The sequence below is a fragment of the Microtus oregoni genome, unplaced genomic scaffold (assembly GCF_018167655.1).
Source record: "Microtus oregoni isolate MIOR12 unplaced genomic scaffold, Mior012 000107F_ref0000227, whole genome shotgun sequence".
NCBI classification, from domain to species: Eukaryota; Metazoa; Chordata; class Mammalia; order Rodentia; family Cricetidae; genus Microtus; species Microtus oregoni.
In genome coordinates, this window is record NW_024544725.1 from 3,190,619 (window position 1) to 3,208,320 (window position 17,702).

At 37.0% G+C, this 17,702-nt stretch overlaps 1 protein-coding gene across 1 annotated transcript in view; it reads left to right on the forward strand.

Annotated features, from left to right (window-relative positions):
• Positions 1-17,702, forward strand: part of LOC121443471 (dachshund homolog 2-like) — a gene marked incomplete at its 3' end in the record, with an annotated part of 382,748 nt that overhangs the window by 49,376 nt on the left and 315,670 nt on the right. Inside the window, 1 exon segment of the mRNA XM_041645221.1 lies at positions 6,227-6,251. Coding sequence (XP_041501155.1) covers positions 6,227-6,251 — 25 coding nt within the window.

Sequence of the window (17,702 nt, forward strand, 5' to 3'; positions counted from 1 at the left end):
TTTAGGGTTCTTCTTTTCTAGATAAGATTGTTTAGTCCCTGAACCACCACTAGTCTCCTCTAATATATTTTGCTCCTCTAATTGTGGTATAAACTTTTAGATCAAGAGTGTCATTAATTCATTTTTCCCTATATCCAATATTGTTCATATCATTAGTTGTTCAAGTCATAAATGTAAAACAAATATGTGATATAATGAATAAATGCTATAAAGTCAAACAAGTTTCAAAGTACTTCAGGAATTGATATTAAATAGATACATATTTAATATTAATTTAAGGTCCCTCAAAAGTTTAACTTTATGTATCCTTCTAGAATACTCTAGAGATATTGATTAATTTCTGGTACTAAAAAGGTGACTAGAAAATTTAGACAGCTATCTATTGAATAGAGATATTTTGTCAAGTTAATTGTACAAAGATTAATAATACCTACCTTATTTGTATAGCTGTTACACAGTCCATCAACTTTTCCAGGTTACATATATTTAGTGTATAAGACAACTGCTGAAGATTATTTATTAATGATTAAACATTTGGAATACTGCATGGGTATTGTGGCAGTACACATGATATACATAAGGAACATAGAAAATTTAGGAGCAGAGTAAAACTGGTATTTTTCAAAGTTCTGTTTTCATACTGACAGATTCCACCATCTGTCCAAACAATAAGAGCATCAAACAACAACAGCACCTAATCAAAAGCAACTGATACTACCTCTAAAGCAAACAGGTGAACAGTATGTAGGATAAAGCATTGCTCCAGAGGCATTCTTAAAACATGGTCATTATTTAACCCCTGACTGAAAAACAATGCTGACAGAATGTGTTGAACAGCTATGATGTATGAACAGTGTAATTCAGTGGCCTGATAACCTATAGCTTGACATTCTTATCTATAATTTTTGACAGAGACGTCTCTTTGTTACTGTTAGTTTATTCACTTGCTCCTTTGATAGTAAAAGATAACCTTTCTACTATGTAATGCAGCAATATGTCACTAAGTGAAAGATTTGGGGATATATTGATGAAGTACTGATTTTACTAAGGAATAATCCTTCACACATGGGTTCATATTCAGTAGCTGTTTCTCAGGATGGGATGATGTAATTTGCATATCAACAGCAGACAATAAACTGTTTTGTCACATCATTAAAGTGCTTATGCCAAATAATCATGACAGCTTCTTTTTTAAAATTAATGCTTTGCTCAATAATGTTGCACAGGTTTTCCAAATTAAACATTGTTGCATAATAAATTAATATTTCGATCTTGTGCATTGTAATTGGAAAATAGCATCTGTTACTGTTTGGAACCCACCACTTGCTTTTCTAATAGTTTCCCTTTCCTTCTGAATGCAGCAGGAATTTCACAGGCCTCCATAAAAACACGGAAAGTAAATCAGTCCTTTTTCAGTGAGTCTGGGAATTTGACAAAAACTAATATTTTAGTGACAACTTTTCAAACAATTGGCTATAACCTGGTAAACTGCCTTCCATCACCATGATCTTGGTGGCCCATGATAGATTAATTCCCAGTGTCAATTTGAAGTTCTTATCTCAGATGGTGAACTAAATGTTTTGGCACTAGTAAGCCAATCCTGATTATACTTGTACCATTCCCTTTTCTTTCCCAAGGGAAAATCTCTGTTTTCCATTTCCCCTAAAGAACACCCCCACTCTCCTAACTTCCACAATATCCTTGTTCTTTTCGGTTCTGGGGATCTTTAGTTAATGGTTCGACCTATCTTTCTGCCACACTTTCTGCATCTGTCCATCCATATTAATCATAGAGTTTGTTGTCAAAGTTGTGAGAATGGTTTCATGAGCTATCTGGCGTTTGAAAACTGTTTCAAGTGTTAGTCAACGGGATCATTTTCTTGTTTAGATTGATTGCCAATATGCCCTGAGCACCTGTGTCTTATAACCTAGAATAACAGTCATGGAAAATAAAAAAACCTGGGACTTAAAAACAGATTAGATCTCATGAATTCCCAGAGCTGGGACATTATTGTTCTTTTAATCAGTGCAGGACTCCCTTTTGGAGCAATGATTAGATATAGTTGGTAAAGGTTGTCTACTTTCCTTATGGTACCCTTTGCTGTGTGTGCATCAGTCATGGGAAAACAGATCTCTAACAGAAGCTAAGCTCTGTAATTAACTTTCTTTTGCTTCATTTAATTTTCCTTGATACTCTTCCTATAAGGAAAAGATAAATAACCTTTCCATTTATATTCTATATCATCTCAATTTTAAGCAGTGCAGGGTCATCATCATGACTTCAATTTTTAATATCTATTATCATCTTCAATAGAGGTCTAGATTTGTGGAAGTTTTTCTGACAGTCTTTCCTTGTTCTCTCTTTTTCCCCTGTTCTAGTATTGATATTTAATTTTGGATCTTTGTAGAATATTTTAAACATATTTCCTTAAATATTCAAATAACAATTGCAACATGTAACCTGAGTACTTGTCACAGAACTCCCTATGAAAAAAAATGTGCTTTGTGGATATTTAATATTTTCTGGCCAGTGGGATATTACAGTATCTTCTCTAATCAAAGAGATGTGTTAGGAATGCTACATTTAGTAATGCATACATACATACATACATACGTGTGTGTGCGTGTGTGTGTGTTTAATAGCAATTAGTGAAGAGAGACCGTGAATTAGAAAGAGAGTAGAGAGTAAAGAGGGGTGTATGGAAGGATTTGGAGATAATTAAGGGAAGGAAGAAAAGTTATAATTAGAATCTCAAAAATAAAATTAAAAAATAACAAAGAATGATAAGAGAGGTAACTGTGTAAGTTTGTGCAAAGGACCTTTTGCATACTAAGTGTGTGTAAAGGACATTTTTGTAGGAATTTAACTAAATTTCATCTGTCTTAGTCACCCAATATGGTTTTTTAAAATAAAACCATGCAAAGGTTCTGATTTTCTGTCTATCTATTGTGTCAGTGTGTCTATCTATCTATCTATCTATCTATCTATCTATCTATCTATCTATCTAATCTAATCTATCTATGTACATGTATGCATACATCTATTATAAATGAATATTTTATTTAAGTTAAGCCTGGATGCCTTCAAATCATATTTATTGACTAAATTTAGAGAGATATGTTTTCATCTGTTAAATAAGAGTGAGCATTATGAAGACTATTTTCTCACTGTCAGCCATTATGTCTCAAAATGGAAATTACTGGAAGGGTAACTGTAGAGGGAAATTATGAAGGATGGAAATTATGTAGGATGACGTAGATTGTTTTTATAGGCAATTTCCTGTTTCTTGAATCGTGGACAGGTTATCATAAAGAGCACAAATGGTTACTAGCTTCAGTAGGTAGAATGTCTAGGAGAATGGCCCCAGTTTTTGGCATAAGAGGAATTATTTATTTCTTTGAGCTATTTTTACCTGGGGTCACTGTCTGATACTCTATGAGCGCAGTATTCTTAGCTGCAAAATCAAAATCAAACTATCTTGGAAGACCATTTTAGAAATTAGAGATTTGAGATATTTCAGTGCTAAGTGAATGGGAGACTCACTTGCAGGGAATATCCCCAGTAAGGGATTTTTCCTTTTGGTTTAAGGTTCCTATGGAGAAGAAAACCTGCTAAGGAATAAAGGAAACTGGCTAGTCAATCACATGTACCTCAATGATGGGAAGGCATGCCAGCAAAGGCACAGTGCCAGTACCATATGCCAATTAAATAAGCAAGTGAATTTTCTCTGTGTCTATATTTTATTATACTCTAGGTCCCTGAATAAGATAGTTTTCATTTGACCAGAAATAAACATTACTGATGACTTTATTGTCTTGTGATGCATAAATGAGTAGGCAGACTGTTAATAAATTTTTGTGACAGACACAGACGTGCACTCTTTCTTTTCTTTACACAGTTATAAATTAGCATCTTTACAGAGGCCTCCCTTTAAATATTCCATGGAATTTATGCTTTTTCTGATAAAATCATAAGTATTGTACATGTATTTTTGCCTGAGCATTTTTCTTTTTGTAACAGAACACATTTACATGAGCAAAAAACAGAACCTGTCACATTTCTCAGCAGCTTATTTTTATGCTATAATTGTGTTACAGAAAATTTACCCTCTGTGTAACCCTTAATCATATTCACAAGCACCTAAAGTATATTGCTTAATGTCAGAAGTTAATAATAATAATAATAACATGCCTATTTACATTTATGTAAGATTGAAAGAACACAAGAAATCGTAAACGTTTAAAGTTATTTGCTTCATTAAGACAAGAATTAATAAAGGTTTTGTGCCTATAAGTTCTCTCACATTTTAATAGTTTTGATCATATTCTACTTATTCTTTAGTCACAGAACATGTTGAGAAATTTCAAAGATTAGTGTATTGAATGCTGCTTTTAACTGGTTTTAAATGATTTTATATAATAAATGAAACCCAAAGAAAATGTAAATAATTACATATTATGTAGGAGCTTTAGAAACTGATAGTATAAGGCTAATTTTAATGTACTTATACAATCATAAAACATCTTTCTGTTCTAGGCTATTCTTTTATTTCTACTTATTATGCACAAAAGCACACAGTACTTTATAATATGTACTTGTAGTTAAATTTTTAGAATAATGGTAAAATATGAAGGCAAACTTTGTGACACTTCTTATGAAGCTTTCAGATAAAGAAAATATTTCATGGCTATAAGGAAATGCTTTCATTTATGTACCCAACAAGCATTTTTAAGTGCTTACAATAATAGCTCACAGTTGTACACTGCTTCATAATTTAGTGCCAGCTTTAACTCATGTTATCTCATTGTATTTTTAATGCAGCCTTAGGAACTAGAGTCCCTTAAGAATGATAGAACAAGACTATCATGGTTATTTGGGTTTGTACTGTAATCTTAACATTTGAGTGGCTTCTTGAAAGTGATGTTTTTGACTATGGTTAGGATTTTACAGATGAGGGAAATGATTTAAATAAAATGATATAAATAAAAAAAGTAAAGTTATAATAAAGCACAAAATGCCTGAACATTTTGTAATGTTGGATTATACTAGAAAGAAAGGAAAAGAAATGAAATACTAGAAAGAAAGGAAGAGAAATGAAATTTATTTTTGTTTGTTTGTTTACTTTTGAGGGTGGAGTATTTAGAAGGATTTTCTTTACTTTGAATTCTTAAATTCCAATTCCCAGTGCTGGGTGTTATCATTCTAAAGCAAGTTTCCGATGGTGATGTTTTATTTGATTCACATACTTAGTTTATAAATTAACTAAAATTATATTATAACACTATTTGTATCAACTTCCTTTGATAAATCTACTAGTATTATGAAATAATTCTGCTTTGGAAAATTTTCGGGATACTCTTTGAAAGGAGAGGAGTTTTAAACATCTGCAGTAAGTACTCATTCCTTGTTTGCTATAGTTGGTCATGCTAGAAAAAACCAACTTGGTTTGTTAAATAGTATACATTTCAAAATAATTATATTTTTATTATTGATATAGAAACTGTAAAGTAACTTTGCTGTTTTATGGAGAACACAAATGAAGCAGTATCCCCTTGGAGATTAAAGACAATAAGGTATCATATAGCTGCAAGAATTATACTTATGCCAATAATATGCTTGTATGAATGTCAATAGAAATTGAAGGTAAATATTACAATGTAAATATAGCTTACTGTTTGGAGCCACTAAATGATATTTCATTCTTCTAATAAAGTGATGCTTTAGAAATTCCTACACACCCAAAAAGAATTGTATATAGAATATACTAGGAAATAAGGAAAATACATCTCCAAAAACAAAGGCTTCAGATTCAAGTTCGTGCTTACTTTTTTGTTGTTGTTGTCTTGAATCAGCTGAAATAATTTTTCAAAAACTATTTCATCCTTTGTTTATTCCCTGTTCAGTTTAAATTATTTACAGCTGTGATATAAACTACCAATCATTTTGGCTATGAAATTTAATGATGCAAATAGCTTTTTATTTTTCATCCCTTATCTGCACTTTATACATTGCAGTTGTTGGAATTATTACTAATTTTATCTGCTGCTGGAGGTGGAGGTGACTTTACATATGAACAAGGCTAGCACTAATGCCTTTCAGAGTTTTTTTTAATTTATTTAATGATTAAAGATTTCTGTCTCTTCCCCACCACCGCCTCCCATTTCCCACCCCCTCCCCCCTCAGACCGAAAAGCAATCAGGGTTCCCTGTCCTGTGGGAAGTCCAAGGAACCCCCACCTCCATCCAGGTCTAGTAAGTTGAGCATCCAAACTGCCTAGGCTCCCACAAAGCCAGTGCGTGCAGTAGGATCAAAAATCCATTGCCATTGTTCTTGAGTTCTCAGTAGACCTCATTGTCCGCTATGTTCAGAGAGTCCGGTTTTATCCCAGGCTTTTCCAGACCCAGGCCAGAGGCATCCGCCTGAATATTAACCTTCAGCAAGCGATGAAAGGAGACAGAGACAGAGACCCACATTGGAGCACAGGACTGAAATCTCAAGGTCCAAATCAGGAGCAGAAGGAGAGAGAGCATGAGCAAGGAACTCAGGACCATGAGGGGTGCACCCACACACTGAGACAATGGGGATGTTCTACTGGGAACTCACCAAGACCAGTCCTTTTTATGGACTCCATTTGTTCTGACTTTTTTGCTTCACCTCAGATGTACTGATTCTCCTACTTAGTAGTACGCCAGCTTTGAGTGTTGATTTGCCTATGTTGTTTAGTGTTATTCTGTTGAAGGAGCCTACTTGTTGCTTCCTGGCTACTCAGCCCCCAAATAATCACACAGAAACTATATTATTTAAAACACTGCTTGGCCCATTAGCTCTAACTTCTTATTGGCTAACACTTATATCTTAATATATCCCATTTCTAGTAATCTGTGTATTGCCATGAGGATGTGGCTTACCAGGTAAAGTTCTGGTGTCTGTGTCCATTGGGGTTTTACATGGCTTCTCCCTGACTCCACCTCCTTTCTCTCCCCATTCAGTTTAGTTTTCCCAGCTTATTTACCTTATCCTTCCAAACCACTTTCTTTATTAACCATTGGTATTCACAGCATACAGAGGGGAATTCCACATCATCATTCCAAGATTTTTTTTTATCATAAGAAAGCTTGCAAACATGTGCCTGTGTGTTTGCATGCATGTGTGAACTCAAGCGTGAGTGTGTGTGTGTGTGTGTGTATGTGTATGTGTGTGTGTGTGTGTGTGTGTGTGTGTGCTTTAAATTCATGATCTTATGCAGAGAAGCCGGAGGATAGCCAATGTCCTAATTTGTGACTGTCCATATATTCCTTCAAGACAGTTTTCTTATTGAGTCTGGAACTAGACTGTGAGACAGAAAACCCTGTGATCCTCTTATCTTGAGCCCCTATAGCTCTGAGATTATACGCATATGCTTGGCCATACCCAAACTTTTCCATAGATGCTAGAAATTTGAAGTAAAACATTCACACTTCTACAACGAGCACTCTTACTTACTGATCCATTTCGCTAGCTCATATCAGCAGGTTTTTTTATTGTTGTTTTTATTTTGTTTTTCAAAACCATTTTAAGTTGAGTGGAATTATGTCACTTTCTTCACTCTCTTTCCTGGCTCCAGCCCCTCAGCTTCCCTCCCCCAAACTCTTCATATCCCCCCTATTCTCAAGTTGATTAGTTCTTTTTCTTTGTTTTTCTGTGACACAAATATATGAATATTTGTCTATGCTATAAATACAACCCACAGAATCTTTTTTTATTGTTTGTGTGTGTATGGTACCCAAGGCTGAAAATTCTGCATTGGATAACCAGTAAAATAGCTCATCCCTGAGAAAAGATGCTTGGATCTAAACTCAGAATCTCATAGTACAAGAGCACTATGTACTCTTATTTGCTGAGCCATTTCCCCAGCCGCTACAGAGAAGTTTTGAAAATGATCTAATAATCAAAGTAAGTTTGAAAAGAACATTTGTTAGAAAAATTTATGTTGTGAATACTATGTACCATGCCTGAATAGTGTTGGTAAATATAAATGGATACATGCACCAGCCACATTTCTAGATAATTTCTTGCAGAATAAGAAAAAAATGTACTTTTGTCAGTCTGCCTTCAATGTTTGTTTCAGAAAAGGAATAATGTTTCCAACATAATGTTTGAATTCTTCACCTGACCCAAGTGAAAGAAAACAAGGGTGCTCCCTAAGACATAATGCATTTTCAGATTTTCCATTTTCCCCCGTACATCATAGATTGTATAAAAGAAAAAAATTTCAAAAGAAAAATTTTCAATGGGTGGGTGCACGCCTCGTGGTCCCGACTTCTTTGCTCATGTTCTCCCTCCTTCTGCTCCTCATTGGGACCTTGGGAGTTCAGTCCAGTGCTCATGTGTGGGTCTCTGTCTCTATCTCTATCCATCACCAGATGAAGGTTCTATGATGATATGCAAGATATTCGTCAGTATTGCTCTAGGATAGGGTCATTTCAGGTTCCCAATCCTCAGCTGCCCAAGGAACTAACTGGGAACCTCATGTTGGGCACTTGGGAGCCCCTCTAGGGTCAAATCTCTTGCCCACCCTAAAGTGGCTCCCTCAACTAAGAATTGAGGTTCCGTGCTCCCCTATCCACCTTTTCTTTATCCCAATTCTCCTGATTCCCCAAGTCCCCCCTCCTTCCCTTCTACCTTTTCTCTCCCCATCTCCCCTTACCCTCCATCCCACCCCACCCCCAAGATCCTAATTTTCTCCCCGGCAATTTGGTCTACTTCCCTTAGCCAAGAGGATAACATATGTTTTTCCTTGGGTTCACCTTCTTACTTAGCTTCTTTAGGTTCACCTATTGTAGACTCCGTGGCCCTTATTTATGGCTAGAAACCAATTATGAGTGAGTACATCCCATGTTCATCTTTTTGGTTCTGGGACACCTCACTCAGGATAGTGTTTTCTATTTCCATCCATTTGTATGCAAAATTCGAGAAGTCATTGTTTTTTACCGCAGCGTAGTACTCTAGCGTGTATATATTCCATACTTTCTTCATCCATTCTTCCATTGAAGGGCATCTAGGTTGTTTCTAGGTTCTGGCTATTACAAATAATACTGCTATGAACATAGTTGAACAAATGCTTTTGTCATATGATAGAGCATCTCTTGGGTATATTCCCAGGAGTGGTATTGCTGGGTCCAGGGGTAAGTTGATCCCGAATTTCCTGAGAAACCGAAACACTGACTTCCACACCACCCACTGAGACAGTGGAGCTGGTCTATTGGGAGCTCACCAAGGCCAGCTGGACTGTGACTGAAAAAGCATGGGATAAAACTGGACTCTCTGAATATGGCGAACAATGAGGGCTGATGAGACGCCAAGGACAATGGCACGGGGTTTTGATCCTACTTAATGTGCTGGCTTTGTGGAAGCCTAGCCAGTTTGGATGTTCACCTTCCTAGGTATGGACGGAGCGGGGAGGACCTAGGACTTACCACAGGGCAGGGAACCCGGACTGCTCTGTGGACTGGAGAGGGAGGGGGAGAGGAGTGGGGGGAGGGGGAGAAGGGTGGGAGGAGGGGAGAAGGGTGGGAGGAGGGGGAGAAGGGTGGGAGGAGGGGGAGGGAAATGGGAGGCTGGGAGGAGGTGGAAACTTGTTTTTTGTTTATGTTTTTTTTTCTTCTTTTCTTAATAAAAAAAATTTTCAAAAATTTCAAAACTTATAGAGTGGGCCTTCAGTTAGTTAGAGACAGAAAGATTGGTGGGAACATGATACTCATCCCACTACTGCACCAGTGGACAAGTCTTACCAGGTAGCTTGTTGTCGCATGCAAACACAGGCACGTATATGTGCAAATGTGCTGGAGTTTGTGTGTGCACACACTTGTGAGTGTTCTAAATTCATGTTTATATACATGGAGGGAAGTCAGAACATGGCCAGTATACTGCTCTATAACTTTTTATATATTTCCTCAACACAATTTCCTACCTGAACCTTGATCTAGACAGTCAGCCTGCAAACCCTGTGATCTTCTTATCATTCGCAAGTTAAAGAAAAGCAAATAGGGAAATGAAGAAATTTCCTCCATTTGAAAGTAGTGTTCACATAGATGTAATTACTATACAAAGAATAAAAAATTTATGTTTTGCATAATAAATGGTTACTAATTTAAAATAAATGGATTTAAACTTTTTAGGAGGTTTATTGAATGGAGAACATGAAAGATAAACTATGGATTGTTATTACAATGATTAGTGTAAGCAATGTAGTGACAGAAATTTAATTATTTATGAGTTTGTGTGCCATATACAGAGTGCTTTAGCTAGTCCATTATAATACATGAGCAAAGCTTAATAATAATAATAATTTAATACAAAAATGGTATAAAAAGCAAAATATAAGCAGTTTTATATTTAATTATTTAATTATTTTACAGTTCCAGACTACAGTTTTCTCCCCTCTCCTATTCCCAGTTTATACTCCCACCTCCCTTCTGTCCCCCATCCACTCTTCTTCCATTTTGTATTCATAAAAGGTCAGGTCTTCCAAGGATATTAACAAAACATGGTATATCGAGTTGCAGTAAGACTTACACCCTTCTTGTGCCCTTGTATTAAGGCTCGGCAAGGCAATCAAATATGAGGAATAGGGCCCCAAATGACAGCAAAAGACACAAAGATAGACTTCTACTGTTAGAAGTTTCACACGTAGACCAAGCTACACAACTGTAACATATATCAAGAGGGCCTAGGTCAGTCCTACCCAGCTCTCAACTGGATTATTTCCTGCTATCTTGCATGTGTTTGCTTCCTTTTGTTATAGAGCTTTCAAGTGTCCTGTTAACTAGCTAGGAGGAAATTTTTCCAAATTCTTTAGGAAGACACTTAGTGTTGTCAGTTTTCCTCTTAGTACCTCTTTCGTAGTGTCTTATAAATTTTGGTATGTTATTCACTCATTTTCATTGAATTTTAGAAAGTTATTTATTTATTCCTTGACCCATTGGTAATTCAGTTGATAATAGTTCAATTTCCATGAGTTCGATAGGATTTCTGTAACTTGTGTTGCTGTTGAACTCTAACTTTAACCCATGGTGATCCGATAAGATACTGGGAGTCATTCCATTTTTGTGTGTGTGTTTGTTGAGATTTGCTTTGCCATCAAGTTTGTGGTCAATTTTAGAGAAGGTCCCGTAGACAGAAGTTTCTGTCCTGCCAGTCTCACAGCCATTCAGTCCCAAATAAACACACAGAAGCTTATATTAATTATAACAAGCTCAGGCTTGTTATTAACTAGCTCTTAGCACACAAAATATTCAATTTTTTTCTATGTTTAGTCATGTGGCTTGGTACCTGTTATTAGTGTTATGTTCTCATTTTGCTTCCTCTGTGTCTTGCTGGTGACTGACTCTCTGCCTTTCATCTTCCCCGAATTCTTAGTCTAACAGCCTGTCTATAGCTTCTGCCTGGCTACTGGCCCATCAGCATGTTATTAAACTAGTATGAGTGACTTTAAATCTTTAAAGTTTTCAAGAGCATTATCCCACAGCATTTCCACATTTTTTCTTTTTATAACAAGAACTCTGAATCTAATCCACTTTGTTTAGCTTTTTTCCTTACCATTATCCATAACAACTTGTAACCAACAGTCTAAACAAAGAGAAACATTTATAATCCATAATTTGAGAATGTGGGCAGTTATCTAGGCTACTTCCTGCTGATTGGGGATATTGATAATCTTTATGGGAACTCAAAGAAAATTTAGCATTATTTCCAAGTCCTGACTGGAGTATTCTGTGAGGCTGTATCATCTAGGTCAACAGTCTCGAGGCTGTTCTGGATGTAGAACTCAGAGGAAACTGCAATAGAGTGCTCTAACACATTGGACCATCTGCGCCATCCACTCCAATCAGAATTTCAGGGGGGTCTTCCTTGATCAAACCTTATTTTTATTGACCTATATTGAATCCACAGCCTCTTATTTCCTGTGGAAACAAACACAAAACCTCTTCTCCAAAGTAACATATCTTTTTACTTGACTTCAAGTCAAGGCATTTTTAAAATATATAGGTTAGATTAATTCAATAGCATTTATACTCAAATAGCTTTTAGCAGCTGTTGCTCCTTCCTCAGCAGTCAAACAATTCAAAAACAACACAATAACATATAGTATTCAGACTTTGTGTATTTTTTAAACATTTTGTGACTTTTTTAAATTTTATTTCTTTTGTTTTTATTTTTTAATTTTGCTTTTTTGAGACAGGGTTTCTCTGTGTTGTATCTTTGTCTGTCTCGGAACTCATTCTGTAAACCAGGCTGGCTATGAACTCAAATAGATCTGCCTGCCTCTGCATCCCAAGTGCTGGGATTAAAGTCCTGTGCCACTACATCTGACTACTCTATTTTTTTAAAGGATTTTCTCTATTCTTTTTCCCCCTACAAAGCCTATGTATATTTTTAAACACATATAAACTATTTAGAGGGTTTTTTTTTGTATAATGTTGTCCTTAATTTTCTGACCACATGCGTCTGATAAGCGATATGGCTAGGATTAAAGTTGCATCTTCGACAACTCACTCTGCCCAGTTGAGAGTCTAGCTTCATAGCAGAGGTACTGGTGGGAGCTGCAAACTTTTTCTTCATCTAAAACTGTTATTTTTTTCTGACCACATGAGTCTTTAATTTGCTAAGTGATATTGCTAGGATTAAAGCTGAAGCTTTGGCAACTGGCTATGCACCATTCTTTAGCTTTCTGGGAGTCTAGCTTCATGGCAGAAGTACTGGCGGGAACCACATTTATTGCCATGACTTTGTGGAGTTTCTAGATCCATGCCATCACCAAGAAACCTGATACTGACTGTTCACAAACACCATTTAAATGTTTGGTAGCAGGGCCTCTTAAACGAGCTGCAAGGATTTTGCCACTAGTGCTGAGTCCGGAAGCCTTTCTTCACTGAGCCTTGCCTCTGCTTGACACCAGCAAACAGAGCCTACCACAGTAAAGATGGTTAGCAAGAACTGCACTTGACTCTGTTATTGTCTGTCTATAATCATTTTTAAAGCTTTCTCAGGCTTTATGTGGAAATTCTGGCCAAATGTTTGGGTGCCTTTTTAGGCAGAAATTTCTGTCCCACCCAGTCCCACAGCCATTCAGTCACAAAAAAACCACACAGAGGCTCATACTAATTATAAACTGTTTGGGCTATTAGGTCAGGTTTATTATTAACTAGCTATTACAACATAAATTAACCCATAATTCTTTTCTAAGTTTAGCCACATGAATTGGTCCCTTTTTTAGTGAGTCATTCTCATCTTCCTTTGCATCTGACTGGTCACTCACTCTGCCTTTCCTTTTCCCAGAATTCTCTTATTCTGGTTGCCCCACTTATTCTTTCTGCCTGGCTACTGGCAAATCAATTTTTATTAAACTAATACTGATGACAAATCTTTACGGTGTTCAAGAGCATTATCCCGTAGTAGGGTTCCATGGGGTGCTGAGAAGATGGAACATTCTCTTGTGTTTGGTGAAATGTTCTGTAGATTTCAGTTTGGTCCATTTGAGTCATGATATCTGCTAGTTCTCATATTTCTCTATTTGGTTTCTCTTTAGGAGATCTATCTATTGGTGATAGTGGGGTGTTAGAGTCTCCCATTATTAATACACGGCGTGTGGCACGTGATTTAAGCTTCAGTAATGTTTCATTTACAAATGTGTGTGCATATAGATTCAGAATTGAGACTTGATCATGATGGGTTTTTTCTTTAATGAATGAGAAATGTTCCAATCCTTGTATTCTGTTTAATTTTAGTTGAAGTCTATTTTGTTCATATTAGGGTAGCTAAACGATCTTTATTCATAGGTCCATTTGATTTAAAAATCTTTTTCTAACCTTTTCTTTTGAGATAATTTCTGTCTTTGAAGTTGAGGTGTGATTCTTATATGCAGTGGAAGAATGGATCTTATTTTAATATCCTTTCTGTTAGCCTGTGTCTTTTTTTATTTTTATTTTTATTTTTTTTATTATTATTATTATTTTTTTTTGGTTTTTCGAGACAGGGTTTCTCTGTGGTTTTGGAGCCTGTTCTGGAACTAGCTCTTGTAGACCAGGCTGGTCTCGAACTCACAGAGATCCACCTGCCTCTGCCTCCCAAGTGCTGAGATTAAAGGCATGCGCCACCACCGCCCGGCCAGCCTGTGTCTTTTTATTGTTGAATTGAATCCATTGTCATTAAGATATAGTAATGACAAGTGATTGTTAATTTCTATTATATTTTTGGTTTGGGTGGTGAGAGTTTGCAGTGTTTGTGCGTACATGCGTGTGTGTGTGTGTAATGTGTATGTATGGTATGTGTATGGTGTGTGTGTGTGCTTCCCTTCTTTGGGTTTTGCTGGTGTGAAATTGCTTAATACCTGTGCCTCTGTGAGTACAGATAAATTCCTTGGGTTCAAGTTTTCCTTCTAGTACTTTCTGTAGGGCTGGCTTTGTGGGTAGGTATTCTATAAATGTTGTTTTGGCAAAAAATATCTTGTTTTCTCCATAGATGGTGATGGTGATTGAAAATTTTCCTGGCTGTAGTAGTCTGATCTGACATCCATGGTCTCTTAGTGTATGCAAAACATTTGTTCCAGCTTTTCTGGCTTTTAGAAGCTCCATTGAGAAGTTAGGATTAATTCTGATAGGTCTGTCTTTACATGATACTTGGCTTTTTTCCTTCTAATATTCTTTATTCTATATATTTAGTGTTTTGATCATAATGTGATGAGGGTACTTTTTCTTTTGGTCCAGATTATTTGGTATTCTGTAAGATTCTTGCACCTTCATCGTCATGTCCTTCTTTAGGTTGAGAAAGTTTTCTTCTATGGTTCTTTGAATATATTTTCTATGCCTTTGAATTGGGTTTTTTCTCATTCTGTTCTTATTATTCTTAGGTTTGCCCTCTTCATGGTGTCCCAAATTTCCTGGATGTTTTGTGTTAAGAATCGTTCAGATTTAACATTTTCTTTGATGAATGAATTTATTTTCCTCTATTGTGCCTTCAATGCATAATATTCTCTCCCATCTTTTGTATTCTGTTAGTGATACTTGCATCTGTAGTTCTTGTTCATTTACCCAGATTTTCCACTTCCATAATTCCCTCGGTTTGTGTTTTTTTTTTTTTTTTTTTAATTTATTTATTTATTAAGGATTTCTGCCTCGTCCCCACAACCGCTTCCCATTTCCCTCCCCCTCCCCCGATCAATTCCCCCTCCCTCATCTGCTCGAAGAGCAATCAGGGTTCCCTGACCTGTGGGAAGCCCAAGGACTGCCCACCTCTATCCAGGTCTCGTAAGGTGAGCATCCAAACTGCCTAGGCTCCCACAAAGCCAGTACGTGCAGTAGGATCAAAAACCCACTGCAATTGTTCTTGAATTCTCAGTATTCCTCATTGTCCGCTATGTTCAGCTAGTCCGGATTTATCCCATGTTTTTTCAGACCTAGGCCAGCTGGCCTTGGTGAGATCCCAATAGAACATCCCCATTGTCTTAGTGTGTGGGTGCACCCCTCGTGGTCCTGAGTTCCTTGCTCGTGCTCCGTCTCCTTCTGCTCCTGATTTGGACCTTGAGATTTCTGTCCGGTGCTCCCGTGTGGGTCTCTGTCTCTGTCTCCTTTCATCGCCTGATGAAGGTTAATATTCCTGAGGATGCCTATGTGTTTGTCTTTGGATTCACCTTCTTATTTAGCTTCTCTAGGAACATGAATTATAAGCTCAATGTCCTTTATTTATGGCTAGAAACCAAATATGAGTGAGTACATCCCATGTTCCTCTTTTTGGGTCTGGCTTACCTCACTCAGGATAGTGTTTTCTATTTCCATCCATTTGTATGCAAAATTCAAGAAGTCCTTGTTTTTTACTGCTGAGTAATACTCTAATATGTATATATTCCATACTTTCTTCATCCATTCTTCCGTTGAAGGGCATCTAGGTTGTTTCCAGGTTCTGGCTATTACAAACAATGCTGCCATGAACATAGTTGAGCATATACTTTTGTTGTATGATAGGGCCTCTCTTGGGTATATTCCCAAGAGTGGTATTGCTGGATCCAGGGGTAGGTTGATCCCGAATTTCCTGAGAAACCGAAACACTGCTTTCCAGAGTGGTTGCACAAGTTTGCATTCCCACCAGCAATGGGTGAGTGTACCCCTTTCTCCACAACCTCTCCAGCAAAGGCTATCATTGGTGTTTTTTATTTTCGCCATTCTGACAGGTGTAAGGTGGTATCTTAAAGTTGTCTTGATTTGCATTTCCCTGATCGCTAAGGAAGTTGAGCATGACCTTAAGTGTCTTTTGGCCATTTGAAGTTCTTCTGTTGAGAATTCTCTGTTCAGATCAGTGCCCCACTTTATAATTGGGTTGATTAGCCTTTTACGGTCTAGTTTCTTGAGTTCTTTATATATTTTGGAGATCAAACCTTTGTCAGTAGCAGGGTTGGTGAAGATCTTCTCCCAGTCAGTGGGTTGTCTTTTTGTCTTAGTGACAGTGTCCTTTGCTTTACAGAAGCTTCTCAGCCTCAGGGAGTCCCATTTATTCAATGATGCCCTTAGTGTCTGTGCTGCTGGGGTTATACATAGGAAGTGGTCTCCTGTGCCCATGTGCTGTAGAGTACTTCCCACTTTCTCTTCTATCAGGTTCAGTGTGTTCGGACTGATATTGAGGTCTTTAATCCATTTGGATTTGAGTTTTGTGCATGGTGATAGATATGGATCTATTTTCATTCTTCTACAGATTGACATCCAGTTTTGCCAGCACCATTTGTTGAAGATGCTCTCTTTTTTCCATTGTATACTTTTAGCTCCTTTATCGAAGATCAGGTGTTCATAGGTTTGTGGGTTAATGTCAGGGTCTTCTATTCGATTCCATTGGTCGACTTCTCTGTTTTTATGCCAATACCAAGCTGTTTTCAATACTGTAGCTCTGTAATAGAGTTTGAAGTCAGGGATGGTAATGCCTCCAGACAATCCTTTATTGTATAAGATTGTTTTGGCTATCCTGGGTTTTTTGTTTTTCCATATAAAGTTGATTATTGTCTTCTCCAGATCTGTGAAGAATTTTGATGGGATTTTGATGGGGATTGCATTGAATCTATAGATTGCTTTTGGTAGAATTGCCATGTTTACTATGTTGGTCCTCCCAATCCAAGAGCAAGGGAGGTCTTTCCATTTTCTGGTGTCTTCTTCAATTTCTTTCTTCAAAGACTTATAGTTCTTGTCAAGTAGATCTTTCACTTCCTTGGTCAGGGTTACCCCAAGGTATTTTATGCTATTTGTGGCCATCGTGAAAGGTGATGCTTCTCTGATTTCCCTCTCTGCTTCCTTATCCTTAGTGTATAGGAAGGCAACTGATTTTTTGGAGTTGATCTTGTATCCTGCCACATTACTAAAGCTGTTTATCAGCTGTAGGAGTTCTTTGGTAGAATTTTTGGGGTCGCTTATGTACACTATCATATCATCTGCAAATAATGAAAGCTTAACTTCTTCCTTTCCAATACGAATCCCCTTGATCTCCTTATGTTGTCTTATTGCTATTGCTAGAATTTCAAGCACTATATTGAAGAGGTATGGAGAGAGTGGACATCCTTGTCGTGTTCCTGATTTAAGTGGGATGGCTTTGAGTTTTTCTCCGTTTAATTTAATGTTAGCTGTTGGCTTGCTGTAAATAGCTTTTATTATATTTAGGTAGGACCCTTGTATCCCTATTCTCTCCAA